The 25,023-nt window shown below is 39.4% G+C and overlaps 2 protein-coding genes across 2 annotated transcripts; both read right to left on the bottom strand.

The window, feature by feature from the left end:
- Positions 1-54: 54 nt before the first annotated feature.
- On the bottom strand, positions 55-8,631 carry chic1 (cysteine-rich hydrophobic domain 1). Its single transcript, XM_060927750.1, has 6 exons — positions 8,466-8,631; positions 4,446-4,500; positions 3,284-3,439; positions 2,855-2,911; positions 2,405-2,464; positions 55-1,532 (listed from the first exon to the last, which is right to left on the bottom strand). Exons 1-6 carry the CDS (start codon positions 8,606-8,608, stop codon positions 1,482-1,484), a joined length of 522 nt encoding a protein of 173 aa, XP_060783733.1. The 5' UTR covers positions 8,609-8,631; the 3' UTR covers positions 55-1,481.
- A 3,300-nt stretch (positions 8,632-11,931) lies between these two features.
- Positions 11,932-14,707, bottom strand: cdx4 (caudal type homeobox 4). The gene is made up of 3 exons (XM_060926923.1): positions 14,266-14,707; positions 12,263-12,408; positions 11,932-12,165 (listed from the first exon to the last, which is right to left on the bottom strand). Exons 1-3 carry the CDS (start codon positions 14,705-14,707, stop codon positions 11,932-11,934), a joined length of 822 nt encoding a protein of 273 aa, XP_060782906.1.
- Positions 14,708-25,023: the final 10,316 nt, after the last annotated feature.

Genomic DNA, 25,023 nt, shown 5'->3' with positions numbered 1-25,023 from the left:
CTACTGACTGCAAATGGAAATGACAATATGCAAGGATGACAACTGTCAAAACTGTTATAATCAACAATTTATTTATGCTTTCCACAGAAATAAAGAGAAACATTTACAGGGCCTCTGTAATAGGACACTGAGAGGCGCTCTGCAGTAGAACGCTGAGAAATTTCTCTCTCTCCAAAGAATTAGGCAAAGTTTAAGTGTCTTTTAGTACAGCTCTCGCCAAACATTCTGCTCAGTTCAAGAGGCACTCTAATCCAACAGGCTGACGTGTTAGAAAAATGAAGAAAAACAAGGCAGTCTTAACAAAAGAGAATCAGGATACACATGGAGAAGGAACGTGAAAGTCCGCATTTCTGCATCTGTAGAACAGCGTACGGACTTCTCCAAAAACAGCAATATGATGATTTGAAGCTTAAATATAAGAAAGCAAGAGGGAGGAAACTACAAAACAATGTTTCTAGGTACATACAAGATGAAACTCACTTTGAAATAAATGACATGGAATACTCTTAATAAAGCTTGATTGGCAAAATCGACTTTAATAATCCAACATTATCCTTTCACTACGAAAAATAAACACCTCAGGGACAAATCAACTGAAAGCCTGATGCCCTCGTGTGCTCAAGTGCAATTTTCAGCCCTCACTTTGACTGGCATGTTGTACATACGTTTTATGGCTTTCTTGGTAAACGGGTCCATATAGACTGGAAAGTTACAGAGATGCAGTTTATAAACAAAACTATGTTACAATAATAGATTGGCAGAAAACTAATTGCCAGCTAAATTACATTATGTAAACATGAAATACTAGGCTGTACATCTTGTCCAAAATCATATTCAGTGATCTGTTTCTTTAACTTGCCCGTTTAGAGGACCATCACCAAAGTGCAGACAGAAAAAAAAAATCCATACTGACAAACATTTTAGCTACTTTAAATTCCCTACCCATTCCACTAGCACAGAAGAAACCTGAACCTTTTCGTTCTGCTTTTGAGCCACTACGTCAGGAAACGTGCAAGATTTGCTCTAAAGCAAAGCGACATTTCACTTCACCTGAAACTACACGTTCTATACCATTCTGCATCCCACACATACACCTCCGTTTTACTTTTATCATAAGGCAAATACACACCTTGAGGTGCCTTGATTTTATCAACAATGTTACATGTAGGAGGTGAGAAGGATGGATGGCTCTTGGGATAAATGCACTTTTAAACAGTATTGTTTATTTTATGTAACAAAAAAACATCTGGGTGCAACACAGGCGTGTTTCTACTATATCTGGAAATGTGCAAAATCTGCTCTAAAGCAAAGTGACAGTGTTATGAACTCTACTGTACAAGGTACTGAGAGGGGGAGGAGGAAAAAAAGGGGGGGGGGGTCACGCAGAGACACCTGTGAAGACCCTCAATCCAACTTTATATACAAGGCACTATGTAAGGAGCGGAGTGAGAGCCATTCACCAGCATCCCTCTGCAGTGCTCTTAGTCCGGTCGGAATATAGGATATTTGGGTAAGAATTCTATAAGAATCACCTGGAGGAGGAAAAGAAATTAATTTTAAGGAGCTAGTTTATTCCAGACCACTGCTTTTCAAACATTATTTGGGCGTCATTTATCAAGTTGAATACAAACCAGCTGATCCTGAAATCATTTACACAAGGCAAGCGGTATTCATGAAAATCTGAATTTGGGGGAAAGCATTTGTAGCTCGTGAGTTTGCGTAAATTTAGGTTTAAGGAGTCTCACTAACAAATGAATTGAAATGCTTCAGATGGTATAAATGATGTTGGTTACTGCAATTTTATATACGTGATTAAAGTGCTAATTTCATATTAATAACTCAAAAATTAATAACCAAGTCCATTGGGTCAAAAGTAACGGCCCCCGTAAAAGGAGGAAGCGTTCGTCTGTGTCCATGGTAGCCGACGTGACGCCAAGACTGAGCTGCGTTACTAGAAGATTTAGCACACAACACACTTATGAGGTACTCTTTCACCATTTAGTTGTCATTTTGTCAGTTCCAGCTCTTTGTGAGCTTTGCCTTTTATGGGGTTTCGTGGCCATAACTAAATGTAAATCAGCTGTGCCGTGAACATGCTTGGTAATTTATGGGTGACATTTGCAAATAAACATTCACACAGGAGAATGAAGAAAATCAACTTTAGTAAATCTGGCAGGAATTTTTAATTTGGATCGACCAACGAAAACATTTACAGAAAACAAACAAACAAAAACCTTATTTACTAAATGGTTGAGAAATGAGGCCCAGAAACCTAGCCAAACGCACTTAGAATAAATTAATTTGTAATTAGCGTTGAGGATTAAAAGAGAATGTTAGTGACGTCCTTTCAATTTCTGCTACCAAATGTTAATCGTTATCTAGGTTTACACAGTTAAGTACTTACATATTCCATCATGTTATTACTCTCACATTTTCTTCTGCTGAGTTTCCAGTGCAGTCCCAGCTGATGAGAATTATAAAGCATGGGAGTTAGTGAATGCTCTAGGAGTTCCCAGTCCACACAAACACTCCAGACATGCAGACAGGTTTTACACACAGGGGTTCACTCAGGTCAAACAGCAGTGAGTGCTCTGAGGAGTTTCCTCACTATACTGGCTGCCATGTCTGTCAGCCTCTGGCGTTAGACATGAGCCATTTTTTTCTGCTGACCTCTGCACAGTCTGGTCAGTCTTTGCAATCTATCAATAGCCCAGCCAAAAATAGCTGCGAAGGACATGGGCATAGTTTAGCAGCTAGATTTACAATCATTAACAACACTTCATTTACGAAGGCACTGAAAACTACTGGGCATTTCCTTTATTGCTCTAGTGGTATTGAGGTGAAATTTGCTTACCTTGTGATATAATCGGTTGTTTTCCCATTCTAACAATTTCTGAATGGATCTTCGTGTCTGTCAACCAGAGAAACACGCAGGGGTTGAATGTGCCAGCCATCACCCCCTCAAAACCTTCAAACAGGTGCTTAGCAAACACCAATAAAACACCCGCATTAAGACTTTAGAGACATTTATGGACTAAGACCCCTATTTAACCAGCTCATAAGCTGTATGTTATGGTCAATAATCTGGTGTGGATACTAAAATTTTTCAGAGCACATCTTTTAATGAACCTGGTTTAATGTATGAAGTGTACACTGTCACTAATTAGACACCTTGTTATTTTGGTTTCAGCACCAAGGAAAATAATATTATTAGAGTGCCAAATGCAGTAAACGAGACATGCTGATTTACGGATAGACCGGTAACAACAGAGGAGGATCTCACCCTCTTGTTGAGGCATATGACAGGCCACAGACTGCAGCCCACGGTACAGCAACAGCACAAGCATCCGCACAGTAGCCATTTCACATTGACTGGTAGGTTCTTCTTCAGGCAAGCGTTCACTCGGTTTATGCTCGTTTTGAACTCCTCTGGAGCGACCTGAAAATTAAGTGAAAACGTTATTAAATACTGGCCCAAAAAAAAGAAAGACAAAAGTTATGATCATTCTGATCAACATGCTACCTTTTAGTAATACATCGACTGCTAACAGAATAAAACCATGTTAAACACAAGCAACACGTACAAAAAAAAAAAAAGTGTACATACGCAGAACATTACGATGGTATTCGTTTTGCCTCAGTTTGTCACAAAGATTCCACAAATTACAACATTGAAAAAGATCCTGTGTAAATCTTTAGCGGATGCCTTGCTTAAAAAGCAGATGAGATTTCATAATTGCATGTTTCTCACTTGCCAACCAACCACCAGGACTTTCAAGGCAAAGGGGGGACAAAAAAAAAAAAAAAAAAAAACAGAGATAAGCCCACGGCCTGTGGCTGTATCGTCCAAACAACATGAATGGCTGCTCATTCCTCACTGGGTATGTACACCATAAAACCGGGGTCGTAATCTTTTATGACAGGATGCAAAGGTCTCTTTGCAAACAGTGAAAGAGCTCGGAATAAAGCCCCACAGGCCTGATCTGCACCCTTCAGTCATCATAATCCTGACCTCATCCATCACATGTCACCCTAGGTCACAATACTGGAGATACATTTTATTGCCCCGCACTTCCCACAGCCTGCTCTTCCCCCTGCAACCTTTTTTGTTTCCGCATCCGACCCAGGAAGCTTTCCTTTCTTTTGCACGGCACAGTCTTTATTTCATTATTTTGTCACCTGGAGCTGTGTCTTCCCAACATTGGGATCCCAGGCTGCCAGGCCCTTAGACAGCTTACTCATTGACAGAAGCTCACTTTACTGCATTCAGCTTGCATTAGTTGCACTTACTGAAATGCTCCAGTTTTGGACTCAAGACTCATGGAAGATTATTTTTAACAAATGCACCGTAGAAATATAGCCACATGCTTGGAGTGATTCAGAAGAAAAAAAAAAAAAAATTATATATATGCATTTGAATATTCAAATTGTTTAGGCACCATTACCTTTCCTGTAAGAACAGATGGGAATTCTGTGTCAAATTTGTTGCTAAGTCCAAACCTATAAATACAGAAATTACAATGTAAAGCAAGATTCCTCCATATAATTTTAATATGCTGTCAACATGAGAAAGACAGTTTCATGAAGCAAAAAGATTAAACAATGGAATAAGTGATTGTAAAGGTAATATTAGTGCAGATTTTTTTTTTGCGTGTACAAGATGTCATGTATAACACGTGAAAGGGGTCATATTTGAAGAACAACTTTATTTAAATCACACGTACACTTAAGCACAGTGAAATTCCTCTCTGCATTTAAACTATCTGAAGCAGTGAACACACACATGCAAGCAATGAGCGCGCACACACATACCCAGAGCAGTAGGCAGCCACTGGCTAATTGGAAAAATAATACACTAGTTTCAACAATTACTAATAAATGCTTACAGGCCGAAATGTTAGAAGGAGAACTTTATTCATCACACATACACTTGTGAAACTCCTCTCTGCATTTAACCCATCTGAAGCAGTGAACACACACATGCACACATACCCAGAGCAGTAGGCAGCCATGCTACAGCGCCCAGAGAGCAGTCAGGGGTTAGGTTCCGTGCTCAAAGCCACCCCATATTAACCTAACCACATATCTTTAGACTGTAAGGGAAACCGGAGCACCTGGAGGAAACCCACGCAGACACGAGGAGAACATGCAAACTCCACACAGAAAGGCCCTCATCGGTCACTGAACCTGTGAGGCGACGGTGCTAACCACTACACCACCCTGGGGCTACTACACAGTGCCATATACTGACTTAACTTGCAAAGTAAAAATCATCATCATAACACATTAATATTCTATTTTATTCGGATCTAAATTACTGTCTGCTAAATAAAACACTGGGTTTTGTCTACTACTGTCGACACGGGCTGAATCTCAACTGGCTCCCCACTCCCTGTATTAATCAGTCAGTTGATCGGGTTCAACGCCAGGACTGATAATCACATCATTGGCTAATCAGACACAAGGTACGCCACCAGTCTTGCCGGAGCAGTTGGGGGTTAGGTGCCTTGCTCAAGGGCACTTAAAGTGCGTATCACGGGTAAATTCAGGAGCAAGATCAATGTAATTCTCCTATTATATTAAACTTTGGTCAAATATCTGTCACATTTTGTGCAATTATTTTACCTTGCGCAATACCAGAACAATTCAGTTGAAATCAAGCCATTTGAGGCGAATTGGTCCGCCTCTGAAAAAAATTTGCGTTTGGATTTCCCGGGAAACATTGATTTTCGTGACGTTGCGTGCGGGACGCCTCCTTCTGAATCCTACATCAGCGCTGGTTTGTTTATGAGAAAACGACCTGGTGGTTTTCTGCAAATTTCTTCAACGTTATCACATCTCATCTCATTATCTCTAGCCACTTTATCCTGTTCTACAGGGTCACAGGCAAGCTGGAGCCTATCCCAGCTGACTACGGGCGAAAGGCGGGGTACACCCTGGACAAGTCGCCAGGTCATCACAGGGCTGACACATAGACACAGACAACCATTCACACTCACATTCACACCTACGGTCAATTTAGAGTCACCAGTTAACCTAACCTGCATGTCTTTGGACTGTGGAGGAAACCCACGCGGACACGAGGAGAACATGCAAACTCCACACAGAAAGGCCCTCGCTCGAACCCGGACCTTCTTGCTGTGAGGCGACAGCGCTAATCACTACACCACCCACGTTATCACATAATTATTAAAATGGTGAAGAGCTGTATCGTAGGAGGGTGTAGCAACACCAATCATGATGGGATTAGTACTCATTGTTTCCCAAAAGACCGGACAATGAGAGAGAAATGGAAGCGCTTGGTCTACACAGGCTGTGCACTGAAATCGTGCAAAGCTCGCGCAGCCTGCTGGCGCTTCCGCAGGTGATGTCACGAATCTGACTCCAGACTCGCTTTGTTATTTTATTTTTTTCTGCTGGCCTTGTGCAAAATCACCCTTCTGGATGAGTGTGTAAAGGGACATACTTTCACACAAAAACAAAACGAAATTGGTCCAGGATATGCACTTTAAGCCGGTGTCACGGTCTGATCGTGTGCTGGTATAAATTTACCATGCGCAGACCGATTTTTTCCCCCGGTCAACTTCCGGGAAGTCTAAATTTACCATTTCTTGCTGTGATTTTGTACTGAGTGGTCTAAAAGAATGCGAATTGTGACTACAGTTGTGAGATTTGATTATCAGTCGACAAGCTGTTGAATATGGATGAGGAAACAATCATTTCCCAGTCACAAAATGAAGATCAGCAAAACACACAGTCCAAAGAGGCACGAGACCAGCGATTCGCCATTTTCAAAAGAAAGATAACCCAACTTACCTTCTTCCTACAAACTGGATATATTTAAACAAATCAACATTCATGAAGATAAAGTTCATCATTCCTGGCTGGTCCTGATCAGCCTACTTAGTGCATAAACTGGAACTAAAACACGGGTCATTCATTCATTCATCAAGATAAAGTGAAAATAATTTATTTGTGGATCAAGTATGATCATAAATCTCCTATCATATTGGGCTGGTAAATTCTGATTAGGCCCAATGACAGCAGTCTAATTATACCAAGTTGGTAAATTTGAGAGAATAACTAAATTATTATAATCATGAGGAGTCTTACTTAAACAAATCAATATTCATCAAGATAAAGTGTAAATAATTCAAGTATAAACATGAACATAAATCTCATATTAGGCTGGTAAATTCAGACTAGGCCCAATTATACCAAGTTGGTAAATTTATACTGTGGTAAGGTTAGCCCGTGGCTGCTACAGTATAAATCTACCTGGTAAATTCAGACTGGTGGCAAATTCAGACCGTGACACCGGTCCAGGGAATCGAACCAGCAACCTTTTGGTCCTAAAGCTGTTTCTCTAACCATTCCCCCCGTGTTAATACACTACTTCAATAGTGACATCATATTGCTTTTGCACCATATGTAGTGCACTAAATATCCGACAGAGAGCGATTTGACAGAGTGGAAGCAGGTGGATGATGAGGTACAGAGTGGCACATACACTACCGTTCAAAAGTTTGGGGTCACTTTGAAATTTCCTTACTTTTGAAAGAAAAGCACTGTTCTTTTCAATGAAGATCACTTTAAACTAATCAGAAATCCACTCTATACATTGCTAATGTGGTAAATGACTATTCTAGCTGCAAATGTGTGGTTTTTGGTGCAATATCTCCATAGGTGTATAGAGGCCCATTTCCAGCAACTCTCACTCCAGTGTTCTAATGGTACAATGTGTTTGCTCATTGCCTCAGAAGGCTAATGGATGATTAGAAAACCCTTGTACAATCATGTTAGCACAGCTGAAAACAGTTGAGCTCTTTAGAGAAGCTATAAAACTGACCTTCCTTTCAGCAGATCGAGTTTCTGGAGCATCACATTTGTGGGGTCGATTAAATGCTCAAACTGGCCAGAAAAATGTCTGGACTCTATTTTCTATTCATTTTACAACTTACGGTGGTAAATAAAAGTGTGACTTTTCATGGAAAACACAAAATTGTCTGGGTGACCCCAAACTTTTGAACGGTAGTGTAGGAGTTAAGATAGCAAACAAGTGTGGAGCTGTTTGGGGTTTTAAACACATCATAGTGTTCAATTTACACATCAGAATCAGATGAGCGAAGATTAGAGAATTCTGCAGGAGGGGGGAGTTAAGTAAGCTCCTTTATGCATGTGATACTACTGGTCGGTCCATGGTAAACAAATAAACCAATGCAGGCGAGGTGTGTGTGTGTGTGTGTGTATAAATAGCGAGCAATAAAAGAGTGAACGTTTCTAAAGACGCAAAGGAACACTGCTCGGTCTCCTACAATCAGTGCTGCTGAAACAGGAAGGAGAGAGAGAGTATTTTAAGAGCTAGCATCAAGCAAGCAAGCAAGAAAAACGCACACACTGAGCGATAGCATGGAAGCTAACCACACAGGCACAAAGCAGAGGCTCTACAACACCCGTTTGCTTACACAGTGATGTGGCCGGCCCCTCGCATTATCACAGGTTCGGGGCAATATCTGGCGAGGTGCTCTTCACTCACTATTCTCTCGTCTTCTTCTTCTAACTCATAAATGGTATCAAAGTCCGCCATGTTGGGCAGCAAGACGCTCATGACGTCTCTGACCCTGCGCGAGTGACGTCGGAACTACGTAAAGCGCGTGCCCGCTGTAGGGCGGGGCTTAAAGTGTGAGTGTCAGAGGCGGGAAAGTCTGTTCCTACAAACAGAGGCTAATCACATATACCTCATTATATACCTCATCATATACCTCATCATATACCTCATTATATACCTTATCATATACCTCATTATATACCTCATCATATACCTCATTATATACCTCATTATATACACTACTGTTCAAAAGTTTGGGGTCACTTTGAAATGTCCTTATTTTTGAAAGAAAAGCACTGTTCTTTTCAATGAAGATCACTTTAAACTAATCAGAAATCCACTCTATACATTGCTAATGTGGTAAATGACTATTCTAGCTGCAAATGTCTGGTTTTTGGTGCAATATCTCCATAGGTGTATAGAGGCCCATTTCCAGCAACTCTCACTCCAGTGTTCTAATGGTACAATGTGTTTGCTCATTGCCTCAGAAGGCTAATGGATGATTAGAAAACCCTTGTACAATCATGTTAGCACAGCTGAAAACAGTTGAGCTCTTTAGAGAAGCTATAAAACTGACCTTCCTTTGAGCAGATTGAGTTTCTGGAGCATCACATTTGTGGGGTCGATTAAATGCTCAAAATGGCCAGAAAAATGTCTGGACTCTATTTTCTATTCATTTTACAACTTATGGTGGTAAATAAAAGTGTGACTTTTCATGGAAAACACACAATTGTCTGGGTGACCCCAAACTTTTGAACGGTAGTGTACCTCATCATATCACAATTCAGCATGAAAAATTAAAGAAATAAACAAATGGTGAGGTCAGAAAGTCTTTTAATCTGTGTAACAGACCCAATGTTTTCAGAGGCCCTGAGGGACTGTATGTATGAATTGCAATGAGTCTCTGAAAAAAAAATCATCCCCTACAGTCAATTTATAAACTATTTTAAAGTAATCCTAAAAGGATGTCAAATAGCAAACAGTCTAGGATCGAACCTAATCCCCTTGAAACTCTAAACCAGGTTTAGATTATTTAATCACACCCATGATGGGTGGCATGGTGGTGTAGTGGTTAGTGCTGTCGCCTCACGGCAAGGTCTGGGTTCGAGCCCCCAGAGTTTGCGTGTTGTCCACGTGGGTTTCCTCCACAGTCCAAAGACATGCAGGTTAGGTTAACTGGTGACTGTAAAGTGAGTGTGAATGGTTGTCTGTGTCTATGTGTCAGCCCTGTGATGACCTGGCGACTTGTCCAGGGTGTACCCCGCCTTTCGCCTGTAGTCAGCTGGGATAGGCTCCAACTTGCCTGCGACCCTGTAGAACAGGATAAAGTGGCTAGATATAATGAGCTGAGACAATAATCTTTGTGGTGTAGTGGTTAGCACTGTTGCCTCACAGCAAGAAGGTCCCAGGTTTGAGCCCAGTAGCTGGCGAGGGCCTTTCTGAGTGGAGTCTGCATGGGTTTCCCACACAGTCCAAAGACATGCAGGTTTGGCTAATTCTTCTTTTGGCTGCTCCCAATTAGGGGTCGCCACAGCGGATCTTTCGTCTCCATTGCTCCCTGTCTTCAGCATCCTTCTCTACCACACCTGCCACTTTCAAGTCCTCTCTCACCACATCCATGTATCTCCTCTTTGGCCTTCCTCGTTTTCGTTTGCCTGGCAGCTCCATCCTCTACATTCTCCGTCCAACATGCTCTGCATCTCTTCTCACCTTCCCACATGCTCTGCAGGCTAATTGCTGGCTCTAAATTGACCATGAGTGTGAATGGTTGTTCGTGTCTATGTGTTAGCCCTGCGATAACTCAGCGACTTGTCCAGGGTGTACCCCGCTTCTCGCACATAGTCAGCTGGGATAGGCTCCAGCTTGCCTGCGACCCTGTCAAACAGGATAAGCAGCTACAGATAATGGATGGACAATAATCTTTATCACAGGCTACACAACATACCTGACCTGGTCTGTGTAATATGTAGCTCAGTAGTAACACAAGGAACCAGTTCTTTTGTCCTCTTCGTTTTCATACAAAAATTAATCACATTCATCTTTGCTGTCTGTCTGTCTGTTGCCATCCTCATAGTTGAGGGTCAGCAATCCAGGACACCATCAACTAGCTTCCCTGCATTCTCTTGAGTGATTATAGCACACCAGAGGAACCCAAACCAGCAGGTACACATACACACCTATGGGCAATTTAGAGTAGCCAACTGACCTAATCCGCATGTCTTTGGACTGTAGGATGAAACCCCACACAGAAAGGCCCCCGTCAGCCACTGGGCTCGAACCCAGAACCTTCTTGCTATGAAGCGATAGTGCTAACCACTACACCACTGTGCTGCCCAAATCTTTCCTACAGCCTTTTTGAAATTGTGTGAAGCCTGTGTTCTGTTATATCGTCAAATTTTGTCCTGATAAATGGTATACATCGTTTTTTTCCCTTTTTGATTGTTTTTAAAGCTTCTGTTTAATCGCATATGTTCATATCTTTATCAGGATATTTACACTTTGCACTATAACTGGGCCAAGCTTTTTCAGGACTTGGATTATGAATGAAATGAAGATATAAAACCCGAGGTCTATAGCAGTATTTGGTCTCCCTAATGTCTTTATCCGCACAAACTAACCTGTAAATAACATAAATATGCGTTTTTGGTATTCTGCTGGATATAATGACACGATTCCGTGATGTTTTTCCAAAACATTTATTTACGTTTGGAACGTTATTTACACTCAAACGTTTTACCCATAAATCCGGATTCTGCTTTCGCTCGTGTGAACGAAAAGGTGCTGATGTAAAAAATTAAAATAAATTTAAAAAATTAAAAAAAAATGCTGAAAAGTAGCAGAACTCGTCCACGCATGTGAAAAATACTGAAAATAGGCCTACAGGCTTTAGATCAACATACATCTGTAGGCTGAAACAGTGTAGGCCTCTTCCTGAGATACTTTATTTACAAAAACACATACACTCACCACATACAGAAAATGATATTTATATCTTAATAGATCAAACACAAACAAAACTATTAGAATATTTAGCTTTTTTTTTTTTTGTACCAGACGAACAATTTTGTCATGTGTGTGTGGTTTTTTTTTTCCTTAATTTTTTTTCAAAAAAAAAAAATCTATTCTATGAAAACAATATTTGAAGATCCTCCAGCCTTTGGTTGCAATAAAACCTCAATCCCTCTGTGATTATAATCCACAAGCTCGCGGCCCGGTTCGGACTCCGGGTCCCTTGGAGCGCTGTGTGTTGTGTCCTTGCAGCGGGTCGGAGTGCTCAGGTTTAAGTTGGATTTTTTTTGGAGTAAGATGTTCCAAGTCTGAGTTTATTGGGTGACCGTAACTTGCTGAATGTTTCTTATAGACGGTAAGGTGTTCAATCCTGGAGGCGGGTAAACGGAGCTGTGCACATCCGAGGGACTGAGCGAACCGGGGACGGGCAGCGGGCTCACCGAACCCGGGTCACTGTGCACAGAACCGCTGCTGCCGTCTGACTGACCCAGCTTCTTCTTGATCAGCTTCCTCTCCTTGGCACGACGGTTCTGAAACCAGATTTTAACCTGAAAAACAAACGAAAAATAACAACAACATCTTTTACAACCCAAAAGCCTTAATGCTTTGTCTAGAAATAATGCCCTTTTGGGCCCCAGGTCAGACCTGTCTCTCTGAGAGGCCCAGATTCACCGCCAGCTCCGATTTTCTTCTAATGGTAATATAACGATTAAAGTGAAACTCCTTCTCCAGCTCCAGTCGTTGGTGATCTGTGTAAACCACTCGATATTTCTCCTTTGTTCTCGTTTTTCCTTAAAAAAAAATGTAATAATGTAGCAGTAAATAAAGCAATAATAATAATAATAATAATAATAATTCATTTGATCTAAACAGCCTACTTAAATTAAATAAATACAGCAAAAAAAAAAACGTTTATTGAAACTAACCTGTCAAAAATTTAAAACAAGCATCAATGCATTCTCTGTAGACAGTGAAATGTAAAATCATGGACTCTCTTACAAATCATTTTATCTGAAGACATCCAGGCTTTTTTTTTTTGTTAAAAAAAGAGCTCATATTTAGGTGTAAACTGAGCTTGTGATCTCTGATGAACAAAGAGTCGCACAGATTCTATATTAAGAGGCCTTACAAAGGAGATTTCTCAGAGGATGCAGCCAAAAGTTTGGTTTACAAACCAGTTTTTTTAATTCCAAAAAAAAAGGTTCATGTGTTTCTGTAAATTATGTCTTTTTCATGTATGAGGTTGTTGGGGAAACTGGAAACAGTACTGTTATAATAGGTTTATTAATTCATTTGATCTAAACAGCCTACTTAAATTAAATAAATACAGCAAAAAAAACGTTTATTGAAACTAACCTGTCAAAAATTAAATTAATAAACCTATTATAATTAATTATAATCGGTTTGACTAGGTGAATTAATAAACCTATTATAATAGGTTTATTAATTCCACACTGTGGCTATATATTTTTACTCTCTCTCTCTCTCACACACACACACACACACACACACACACACACTGAGACGGCTGGACAAACTCATTGTAAACTAGAAACCTTCTAGACTTATATATCATAGTTTATTCATGTGTCAATCCAACTCCAAACCATGACCAAATATTCCCTTTATGTTGCCATATCCTAGTCTATTTATTGGTTGGATTTATAAACATAGAAGCTACTGTGCTTTCTCTGCATTTCAGAGCGTTTTGTTGTTGTTTTAACATGTGCTGGAGACAGGTGAGCTTTATTTGCTGTGAATTTCGCCACTCTTTTCCGGCAATACAGCCCTTAAAGAACAGGGACGGAGGAAAACGTGTTGTTGCATATCAAAGTGAAAGTATGTTGAAAGGAGCCGCCGCCTGAATATGACAGATAACCCTCAAAACTTGAGACAAGGTATCAGGGGGAAAAAACGTGGATCTCACATCTAGCTTACGGGAGTCGAGCCATTAGCATTACAAGTGGCCCTGGCGCCAGATCCCAACACCTTCACCTGCTACAAGCCACCTACATTTGCTTCTTCAGAAGTTTCGTGTGTAAAATATATAATATATCATAAATACACTGTCAAAAATGATTCGTTGTTTTAACTTAAAAAAAGTTAGTGCCCGGGCTGCCTTAAAATTTCGAGTTCATTGAAATTCACATAGTAAGTTAAATTGTGAACTCATTTCAGTGAACTCAAAATGTTATATATTTTATATATGATATATATATTTTAAATATATCATATGTATTTTTTTCTATAGAGCTGAAAAATACGCTTGCTTTAAAGGGTGCATTTTAAACAACAATTAGAGCTTAATTTATAAACTGCACATTAATTAACAACTATTAATATCACCCTGTGTAATTTTTTTTGACTAGCTGGGGTTGTTAAGACGCATTAAACGTATGATTTAAAACTATTGAAATGATGCTATAGCTTACTAAACGGTTTAGTTAAACATTTAGGTGGATAATTGGCTTTTGGTAATTATACTGAAATATTGCACTTTGAATCTGAATGCTCAGCCTCTTGGATTATTATTCAGTAATTATCTCACGACTTGGATTAATGGCACATGTTATGGGTTCACACTGTATTATTAATTACATAGAAGAACCAGATTAAGCCTTTAGTTTCAGACTCAATGCTAAACCTACCGGTAGAAGAGGACTGGACTGTTTTGCTCATCCACTGATAAGAGTTGCGCCGTTCTTTATCCGGGGACATTTGAGCCACGGAAATGTTATCGGGCGGCGGCGGCAACACAGCCGACCCTGGGTTATGCATAGAGTTGTAATCAGGCGAGCAATAGGAGACTTGTCCCGGTGATGAGTTGCTCATGGGGGTTGCTATGGTGTTGGGAGGCGGCAGGCTGTAGGCGCCCCAGTCCTCCCTCGGACCGCCGTATGGAGCGGCCCACGGTCCTGAGGCCTGAGAGTGTGTGTCCACGCTGGCCATATGATGGTATCCACCAAAATCAGAGTACTGTGGCGTGGAGACGAAATTCTGTGGTGGAAGGTTGATACCAGATCGCCGTACAGGTCCTTGATGGTGATACATGTTTCCTTCGCCTTTATCCAAAAGGTATCCAACATACATGATTCACAAGGAAAACAGACCCCAAACCTTTTCTAGGACGACATATTAGCAATCAGTCATGCTAGATATGCCTGAAAGTGAGTTACAGGGCCAGATTTCTTCTGAAATGTGGTAGTCCAGAAACAAAAAGCTTTCCAAGCTGGTCATGCGATGTAGTCCTTGACGTGCTTCAATCAAACATGATGTGACTCTGTTGACAAGGTGGTGGTCACTGGTCTACGTATAACAAGGCCTTCCTGACGTCAGCCAAGACTTCAAACCCTCTGGATTTGCATTCAAATGAGGGGCCAATAAGGTCGCCAACCCACTGCGCACAATCCCCTAGCGCCTGATTTCCGCATCACCTCAAAACAAGGGACACTAATGTTTCTGGATGCAACAGAGTAAGTTTGTAACACAAACATTGCTGGGGTTATCTACTAGAAAAGAAAAAAAGACCTGGGGTCATCTCACTGTGAAGCACGTTGCATGGATGAACAAATCACCATAATAATAATAATAATAATAATAATAATAATAATAATAATAATAATAATAATCACAACTTTATTCGTCACACACTTGTGAAATTCCTCTCTGCATTTAACCCATCTGAAGCAGTGAACACACACATGTGTGCAATGAGCACACACACATACCCAGAGCAGTGGGCAGCCATGCTAACAGCGCCCGGGGAGCAGTTGGCGGTTAGGTGCCTCGCTCAAGGGCACCTCAGCCCAAGGCCATCCCATATTAACCTAACGGCATGTCTTTGGACTGTGGGGGGGAACCGGAGCACCTGGAGGAAACCCACGCAGACATGGGGAGAACATGCAAACTCCACACAGAAAGGCCACCCCATTGGCCACTGGGCTCGAACCCAGAACCTTCTTGCTGTGAGGTGACCGTGCTAACCACTGTGCCACCAAATAATAATAATAATAATAATAATAATAATAATAATAATTCGTCATTCATCATAATACATATGTATGGTCTCTAAAAGTGTACACTGGGTGTGTTTTTCAGGCCTAGCCATTTATAAATAGCTGTAATATAAGAAAACCTGTGGATATGGGAACGTTATATCTGTATAGTACCCATGCCACTTTCTCGCCTTGAGAATGTGTGCGTTATTTGTTAAAGATCTCTGAGTGAAAGAGGTGTAAAGCGTGTTGGTGCCTCTTTCTCTGTCTCTGACCAGCTTCTCACTGGCGGCATCATTTACACCTTGACACTCTGAAACAGGTCACACTTCACAGTTAGTTCCGGCCTGGTGGGAACCCGGACTCTTTTACACTCGGCACTCGTGCAGGGACAGCGGGTCGAGCGTGTCGCCAACTAGTTGGAAGATTTAACGACTTGTTAAGTATTTTATCAGTTTCAGCATTGAGAACCAGCTGCCCGTGTACACACAGCGAGTTCACTTTTCACCGCACTTCAGTGCACAGCTCTGGACATCACAGGGAACAAGGCTGCACATATAAACCACATAACATTAAGATAAAACATGCGAACCAAACACTAAGAGAAATCACACACAAGTGTCTTGATTTACCTTGGTGTCATGTGTTCAATATCTATCCCATCACTTCATGTGCCATCTAGAAACCTAATTTAGCCTGTAATTATACAGATTACTGAACAATTGTTACTCTTTAGTGTTCATTCATTTGGCTGTTTTTCAGCAGCCTAGATATTATAATCACAAAATAAGATAAGATAAAATAAGTCTTTTATTATCCCACAAGAGGAAATTTACATTGTTACAGCAGCAAAATATATAAAGAGAAAAAGATAAGGCAGTGATATATATATATATATATATATATATATATATATATATATATATATATATATATATATATATATATATATATATATATATAATGATAGTTTATTTCGAACATGTAAACAAACAATGAATAAATAAGCAGAAAACAAGAAAAGCAAAACAGCATAGAAATAAACCATAAATAATATAGGTAATAATAATATATCAAAATCAAAACAAAACAAAAATACAAACAAAGACGCACTAAGCAGTTTTGAGTTTACATGTCCGAAAAGGAGTGGGCTGAAGTAAAAACTTATAAGAGATAAACTACAAATTTAGAGATTTAAAAAAAATTTAATACTATTTTATAGACTATTTTATATATTATTTATATTACTATTTTATTAATAATTGTCTATACTGAATTTTTTTTAAAATGTATTTAAAATTACATGGACGTAGATTACTGGGCTAGAGCTTATGTTCTGGACTCACCCAGAAACATAAAAACATAAAATTATTTCATATCTTAGAATTTAGAATGATATTAATTTAATTACAATAGTATTGTAATATATAATTATTATATATTTTATACTGTCATATAATTGTATAATAATTATTTGGATCTATGGTCAGCACAAGAGGTACATCCAGGAAACTTGGAGAAACAAGGTTTTTTGTTTGTTTGTTTGTTTGTTTGTTTGTTTGTTTGTTTTCAAGATTCAAAGTTTTTTTTATTGTCAATTCACTATATATATCCAGGACATATAGGAGAATCGAAATGCTGTTTCTCTCTCACCTTACTTGTAAAATCAGATAAAAAAAAAAATAATATTAAGAAAAACAATAGATAGATAGATAGATAATATAGGTAAAAATACACTCTAAAATCAAACAATGTACAAAATAGCAGTAGTGCAAATACAGTACAATATGTTTGTTTGTTTGTTTGTTTGTCTGTTTTTCTAGTTCCCTTTATAGACTGACACTGGAGGAAATATGAGTTGAAAATCTATGTGAGTTGATGTAAATATTTATTCGCTGTTTGGATCACAGTGGTATGCTGCACTCCAGCACATACAAATAATAAGAGAAAGTGATTTGTACAAATTACTGAACAATTATTTAAGAGTTAACAATTATTCATTTATATTTCTTACTATATACATTAAGATGATTCATTTTATGTGCATGATCCTATAATTAAAATAATTATTTGGCTGTTGACTCCGATTTTATCTGAACAGTTGCGTTCAGGTGATGTGACAAAATACCTTGTCACCATAATTAACTGGCACAGCTAGGAGAGTCTGAAATGAAAATATAATATGCTCTGATTTTACTAATATATTTTACAAATTACTAATTTTTTATATTGTTGCTCACTGGGTCACATTACAGTGTCTATATGTGTCCCTACATACACCTTCAAAGTAGCATGGAACCAGCAGCCACCAATAGGCCCTATAAAATGTGTCAATCATGTCAGAAGACTATGCTTTTTTAAATAAAAAAAGGAAACTCTTTCTTTCAACAATTCCTTTAACTGTGAAATAAATTACCTTCTGTCCAGATTTATTTTCTGAACTTAATCCAACTGTTCAAATAGCTATTATATTAAATATTAAATATTAAATATTAAATATTATATAAAAAAGGTGGACAATTAAAAAAAGGTATTCTCATAAACAACATTTTGTTAATAGCAGTTTGGGATTACAACCACTGTAACAAAATAAGAAGAACTCTCTGGCTATACTTCATGAACCCAGGATGTCCTCGGACCCCAGTTTGAGAACCGCTTTTATTGATCAATCGATCAAAAATGTTGTTGTTATTGTTGTTGTTCACGTCACTGTACTCCGTGCTCGACCTCCACTTGCTTAAACCACATCGATGGCGCCCTCTAATGGTCATATAGGGTAGACACAAAAGTGCAGAAAATCACTGAGGATCAAATTTATTCCTAAACAGTAGTAAATAATTTTAACGTAGTTGATAGGCCTTATATATATATATATATATATATATATATATATATATATATATATATATATATATATATATATATATATATATATATATATATGTGTGTGTGTGTGTGTGTGTGTGTGTGTGTGTGTGTGCCTAAAATTAAGAGCCTTCAATATTTTCTTTTTTATTTATTTCTATTTTAAGTAGCATCATCATAAGTGCACATCAATGTTATGTTCCTAATTATACAAAATGATTTTTCATCTGAGGTGTTCTAGTTTAGAGTTGGGGCAATTTGCTGAGTTCGGCTGCAGCCCGAGCTATTTCACATGCACTCTAAACCTTTACTAAGTTCAGAGGCCTCAAGAGGGTAGTGTAGTCTAAAGAATAAATCACTGAATCCACCTAACCTCCTAAGATTTATGGTAATCTTCCCACTTTCCATCTGCATGTGGCATGGTAGGTATATCTGAGCTTACTTTTTAATTTTTAATTGAAGTTCCTGGTCCTTTGCTGATCGAGAAGGTATTCTGTCATACTGAAAGCATCTAGCTCTGTAAAAGTGAAACAAATGTAATAAATGTAGAATTAAAAAGTATAATAAATATTTGTGAGATTTGTTTTTAATAATAGTTAAATATTAAGTGAGGAAATATTTTAATAATTTACATTTATTTTATTATTTAATGATTTACATAATTACTAAAGGGGTGTCATGGTGGTGTAGTGGTTAGCACTGTCACCTCACAGCAAGAAGGTCCTGGGTTCGAGCCCAGCGGCCGACGAGGGCCTTTCTGTGTGGAGTTTGCATGTTCTCCCCGTGTCTGCATGGGTTTCCTCCGGGTGCTTCAGTTTCCCCCACAGTCCAAAGACATGCAGGTTAGGTTGACCATAAATTGACCGTAGGTGTGAATGTGAGTGTGAATGGTTGTTTGTCTCTGTGTGTCAGCCCTGTGATGACCTGGTGACTTGTCCAGGGTGTACCCTGCCTCTCGCCCATAGTCAGCTGGGATAGGCTCCAGCTTGCCTGTGACCATGTAAGACAGGATAAGTGGCTACAGATTATGGATGGATGGATGGATTATTATTTAATGATTTGCATAATTACTAAAGGGGTGTCATGGTGGTGCAGTGGTTAGTAATGCTGCTGCCTCACAGCAAGAAGGTTCTGGGTTTGAACCTTGTGGCCAACTGGAGTCTTTCTGTGCAGAGTTTGCAGGTTCTCCCCATGCCTGTGTGGGTTTCCTCTGGGTGCTCCGGTTTCTTCATAAAGTCTTGCAGATTAGGTCAACTAGCTGCTCTAAATTGCCCATAGGTGTGAATGGTTGTTTGTCTCTATGTTAGCTCTGAAATGGATTGGTGACCTGTCCAGGGTGTATCCCTCCCCTTACCAGATGTCAGCTGGGATTGGCTCCAGCTCACCCACAACCTGTAACATAGATGATGACTGGATAATTATTAACATTTCATTTAAATAATATACATTATTATCCACTACAACTTTCCCCCCTCTGAAATAATTACACACACACACCATCACAAAAAAAAAAATCAGAGAAGACAAAGTCATCGGGTTTCTTTCTGATACTTTTAGAGATTCTTCAATCACAAATGTTCAACATCTGGAAGTTCTTATCAGGGTTTGTGTGTGAACTTCTTGTCCTGCAGACCAAGGTGAATTCAATTACTTTGAGATAGCACATATGCATTATTGAGTGGTATTTTTCCCTTCATCTAAGATTATAAGCAGATAATTGGTTGCAACAGACAGACAACATGTTTTAGAAGGGCATTTATACGAGAATAAAGTGCTTCAGATTTGAAAGTATTTTACCAGTGAGGTTTTGATTTATGAGGTTATATGGTGCTAGATTATGATCAAACTTTGTATTACCATGAATAATGTTCTTAATGCAATTCATATTTACTTAATGTAAAGCTTTTAATGTGCTCTATAAGATAGCATGAACTCCCAAAGGCATTAATCACTGGGTTTCAACTATTCATAAGGCATCTATTTCATGTTTGTTTGTTTTTTTTTCCATTGGAATTTTACAGTGAAATGCTAGCATGTCAGACGATAAAAATTTGTGACTACATCAAACATGCCTCCTACTCAAAATAGTCATAATCAAAATATTTTAAAATCTCACAAATGGTACAACATATAATAAAGTATTGCGTCTCTGGTTATGATCCATATTACCCCGTCTTTACATTTGCACCAAGAATCAGACAACCTAGAAACCCAAAGCCCGACATCAGCGTGTTTGCTATGTGGGCGGAAGCTTTTGCATACATTTCCCTATCTTTCCTGCAGTGTGCCCTATCCAGTGCAGAGATCTTGAGTGGATTTATGTCTGGCACTTAATAACATCAGTAATGACTTGATCATGTCATTAACTCTGTAGTCATTGGGGCTGTTTATGAGCACAAACCCAGAAATAGGATGAACACAGATTCCCAACCCTTCTGGCTCTATCATGTGGAACTTCTATTAGAACATTAAGACAGTTTCTCTCGTGCCAAGGGCTGATTGCCAAGGCCAAAAATATTTATCTTCTCCACAAAGTTCCATCCATCAATTATCTGTCACGCTTATCTGTCAGGGTAGCAGGGGAAGCTGGAGCCAATCCCAGCTGACTTCATGTGAGAGGCCGCGTACAGCCTTTGCCAATCTATCACAAGGCTAACACAGGCAAGAAGAACCATTCACACCTACAGGCATTTTAGAGTAACCAGTTGACCTAATCCATGTCTTTGGACTGGGGTAGAAAAGCAGAGGATCCAGAAGAAACACAACACATGGGCACAACATACAAAATCCACACAGAAATGCCCCACAAGGTCCAAAACCTGAATCTTCTTGCTGTGAGGCAACAGGCCTAACCACTGCACCACTGCACGACCCCTCTCCACTAACTTATGGTTGTATTGCCTGTGCTATTTTCCATCCATCCATCCATCCATCCATCCATCCACCCATCCATCCATCCATCCATCCATTATCTGTAGCTGCTTATCCTGTTCTACAGGGTCGCAGGCAAGCTGGAGCCTATCCCAGCTGACTATGGGTGAGAGGCAGGGTACACTCTGGACAAGTCGCCAGGTTATCGCAGGGCTGACACATAGACACAGACAACCATTCACACTCACATTCACACCTACGGTCAATTTAGAGCCACCAATTAGCCTAACCTGCATGTCTTTGGACTGTGGGGGAAACTGGAGCACCCGGAGGAAACCCACGCAGACACAGGGAGAACATGCAAACTCCACACAGAAAGGCCCTCGCCGGCTGCTGGGCTCAAACCCACGACCTTCTTGCTGTGAGGCGACAGTGCTAACCACTACACCACCATGCTGCCTCCTGTGCTATTTTATTTTATTTTATTTTATGTGTGCTTTTTCCTGTGTCTGGGTGTTTTGTTTGTTTTGTTAAATAAACTTGAATTGACCTGGTTCAGCATTTAAAACCCACTGACAAAAACAAATTTGATGAAGTTGTCCTGCTTAATCTCACTGATGACCACAATCCCTAATGACTTTTTTTTTTCTTCCAAAGAATAAATGACTCAGATAAAGGACATGACGACAACATACCAGTGAGACATTACACCATAATGAAGAGATCTGATATCCTTTATCATTTACGTTATATTATACCAGTATACAACCCTGTTTCCAAAATAGTTGGGATTCGGTGTAAAATGTAAACAAAATGCGATGATTTGCAAATCATGGAAACCCTATATTTCATTGAAAGTAGTACAAATACAACATATCAAATGTTGAAACTGAGAATTTTTTAAATTGTTTTTTGAAAAATATATACTCATTTTGAACTTAGTGCCAACAACATTTGAAAAAAGTTGGGACAAGGGTATGTTTACCACTGTGTTGCATCATCTCTACTTTTAACAACACTCTGTAAACGTTTGGGAACTGAGGAGACCAATTGCTGTAGTTTTCAAACTGAAATTTTATCCCATTCTTGCCTCATGGTGGTGTCCATGGTTTCCAAAAAGAATTTCAAATTTCGATTAATCAGACCACAGAACAATTTTCCACTTCACCTCAGTCCATCATAAAAGAGCTCGGGCCCAGAGAAGGTGGCGGTGTTTCTGGATATTGTTTATATATGGTTTTAACTTGCATTTGTGGATGCAGTAATGAACTGTGTTCATAGATTATGGTTTTCAGAAATGTTCCTGAGACCATACAGCAATTTCCATGACAGAATCATGTCTGTTTTTGCAGTGTCATCTGAGGGCCAGAAAATCACAGGTATCCAGCGTTGGTTTTCGGCCTTGTCCCTTGTGTACAGAAATTTCTCCAGATTCTCTAGATCTTTTAATGATATTATGTACCATAGATGATGTGTCCAATCCAAATTATTTGCAGTTTTATATTGAGGAATGTTAATCTTAAATTGTTGCACTATTTGTCCTAATTTCTAATATTCACATGTGAGGCAATGACTTTATAGTGATTTATTAGTTCAAAATACATATATAAAGACCTTTTTAATGAGGAATTATAAGGTTCTGACAATTCTGTGATTTTAGTAAATTAAGCCCTAAGATTTTGACTCTCAATAAGGGCAAAACAGATTTACAGCTTCTTCTTCTTCTTTTTTTTTGATGTAATATACACTGATTAGCAATAACATTAAAACCACTAACAGGTAAAGTGAATTACATTGATTATCTCATTACAATGGTACCTGTCAAGGGGTGGGGTATATTAGGCAGCAAGAGAACAATCAGTTTTTGAAGTTGATGTGTTGGAAGCAGGAAAAATGGGCAAGTGTAAAGATCTGAGTGACTCTGACAAGGGCCAAATTGAGATGGCTAGATGACTGGGTCTGAGCATCTCCAAAATGGCACATCTTTTGGGGTGTCACCAGTATACAGTGGTTAGTACCTACCATAAGTGGTCCAAGGAAGGACGACCGGTGAACCGGTGACAAGGTCATGGGTGTCGAAGGCTCATTGATTCACAGCACGAAGTCTAGCCCATATGGTCCAATCCCACAAAAGAGCTACTACTGCACAAACTGCTGAAAAAGTTAATGCTGGCTAAAACAGAAAGGTATCAGCATTACGTTTTTCAGCAGTTTGAGCCATAGCCTTCCAAGATTACTTGCACACCTTGTAATGATTAGTAAAAAGGGTTAGAAAAAATCCAGGTTTTGGTGAAATCTGACACTGAAAAAATGAGAAAAATCCAACCTTTAACTGAAATAAATTTTTTCAGAATAAAAAACAAATCTCTCATCAAGAAATAATTATTTTCAACAAAAACACATGCCACTATTATTGGCACCCCTGGATATTTTAGTGAACACAATGTAACTGAAGCATATTTTTCATTTAAACTCAACATTTTTTTTAGTTGATTGGAGTGTGTAGGAACTTTCATGCTGTAATCCATGAATTCCTGATTAACTGTGGTACAAATATGAGGTAACTCAGAGGCCAAATTCCCTTAGTCATCAACATGGAAAAGATAAAAGAACACACAAACCAAATGAGGGAGAAGTGTTTTGACCTTCATGAGTCAGGGAATGGTTATATAAAACCACAGCTGCTCACCTGGAAATGTCCATTTCTACTGTTAGGACAACAATAAAATAGTGCACACCAATTGGAACTGTTACAAACTTGCCTGGAAGAGGACCCAAGGTTATTTTGCCCCCATATCCAAGGAGGAGGAGGGTAAGAGAGGAGAAAATTCCAAAGGATCACTGTTGGTGAATTACAAGAAAAAGTAAAACCTTAGGGTTTCTAAGTCTCCAAAACCACCATCAGATGCCACCTCTATGCCAACAGGTTGTTTGGAAGGAATGCCAAAAAAAAGCCTTTTCTGTCAGTTAACCACAAACATAAGCACCTGAAATTTGTGAAACACTACTCCAACTTGTAGTAACAAGATGGGTTTGGCATAAAAAGAAGGATGGCTATAATGAAAAGACTCCAATTCCAGCTGTAGAATATGGTGGAAGTTCTGTGATGTTTTGGGGCTGTTTTTTTCCTCCAAAGACTCTGGACACCTTGTTAAGGTACATGGCATCATGGACTCCATGAAATACCAAGACATTTTAAATCAAAATCTGTCTGCCTCTGCCAGGAAACTAAAACTGGGTTGTCTTCCAGCAGGGCAGTCTTCTTCTTCTGGCTGCTCCCATACATTCAGGGTCAGCACAGAAGATCTGTTCTGCATACAGTAGGTTTTACACTGGATGCCCTTCCTGACACAAACCTCCCCAATTTATCCAGGCTTAGGACCGGCACTAAGTACACACTGTCTTGTACAAACCCAGTTGGGTATTTTACCTAATCTGCATGTCTTTGAATTGTGGGGGGAAACCCACACAGACACAGAGAGAACATGCAGACTCCGCACAGAAATCCTGTGAGGTTTGAACCCAGAACCTTCTTGCTGTGAGGAGACAGTGCTAACCACTACACCACTGTGCCACCCCAGCAGGACAATGATCTGAAGCATATGTCCAAATCAACACAAAAATTGTTTGCTGAGCACAGAATCAAGCTTCTGCCCTGGCCATCTCAGTCCCCTG

Source organism: Neoarius graeffei, chromosome 8, assembly GCF_027579695.1.
Source record: "Neoarius graeffei isolate fNeoGra1 chromosome 8, fNeoGra1.pri, whole genome shotgun sequence".
Taxonomy (NCBI): Eukaryota; Metazoa; Chordata; class Actinopteri; order Siluriformes; family Ariidae; genus Neoarius; species Neoarius graeffei.
The sequence above is the reverse complement of the archived record's forward strand: the minus strand, read 5'-3'. Positions and strand labels throughout refer to the sequence as shown.

Excerpts from the sequence above, each read along its gene's own strand:
- chic1 (XM_060927750.1), bottom strand. The coding sequence starts at position 8,608 with ATGAGCGTCTTGCTGCCCAACATGGCGGACTTTGATACCATTTATGAG. Across the intron at positions 3,440-4,445 it reads CATCTGTTCTTACAGGAAAG|GTCGCTCCAGAGGAGTTCAA; the intron begins GTAATGGTGCCT and ends CTTAATTTTCAG. Across the intron at positions 2,912-3,283 it reads TCATATGCCTCAACAAGAGG|ACACGAAGATCCATTCAGAA; the intron begins GTGAGATCCTCC and ends TCTGGTTGACAG.
- cdx4 (XM_060926923.1), bottom strand. The coding sequence starts at position 14,707 with ATGTATGTTGGATACCTTTTGGATAAAGGCGAAGGAAACATGTATCAC. Across the intron at positions 12,409-14,265 it reads AGTCCAGTCCTCTTCTACCG|GAAAAACGAGAACAAAGGAG; the intron begins GTAGGTTTAGCA and ends TTTTTTTTTAAG. Across the intron at positions 12,166-12,262 it reads TGGGCCTCTCAGAGAGACAG|GTTAAAATCTGGTTTCAGAA; the intron begins GTCTGACCTGGG and ends TTTGTTTTTCAG.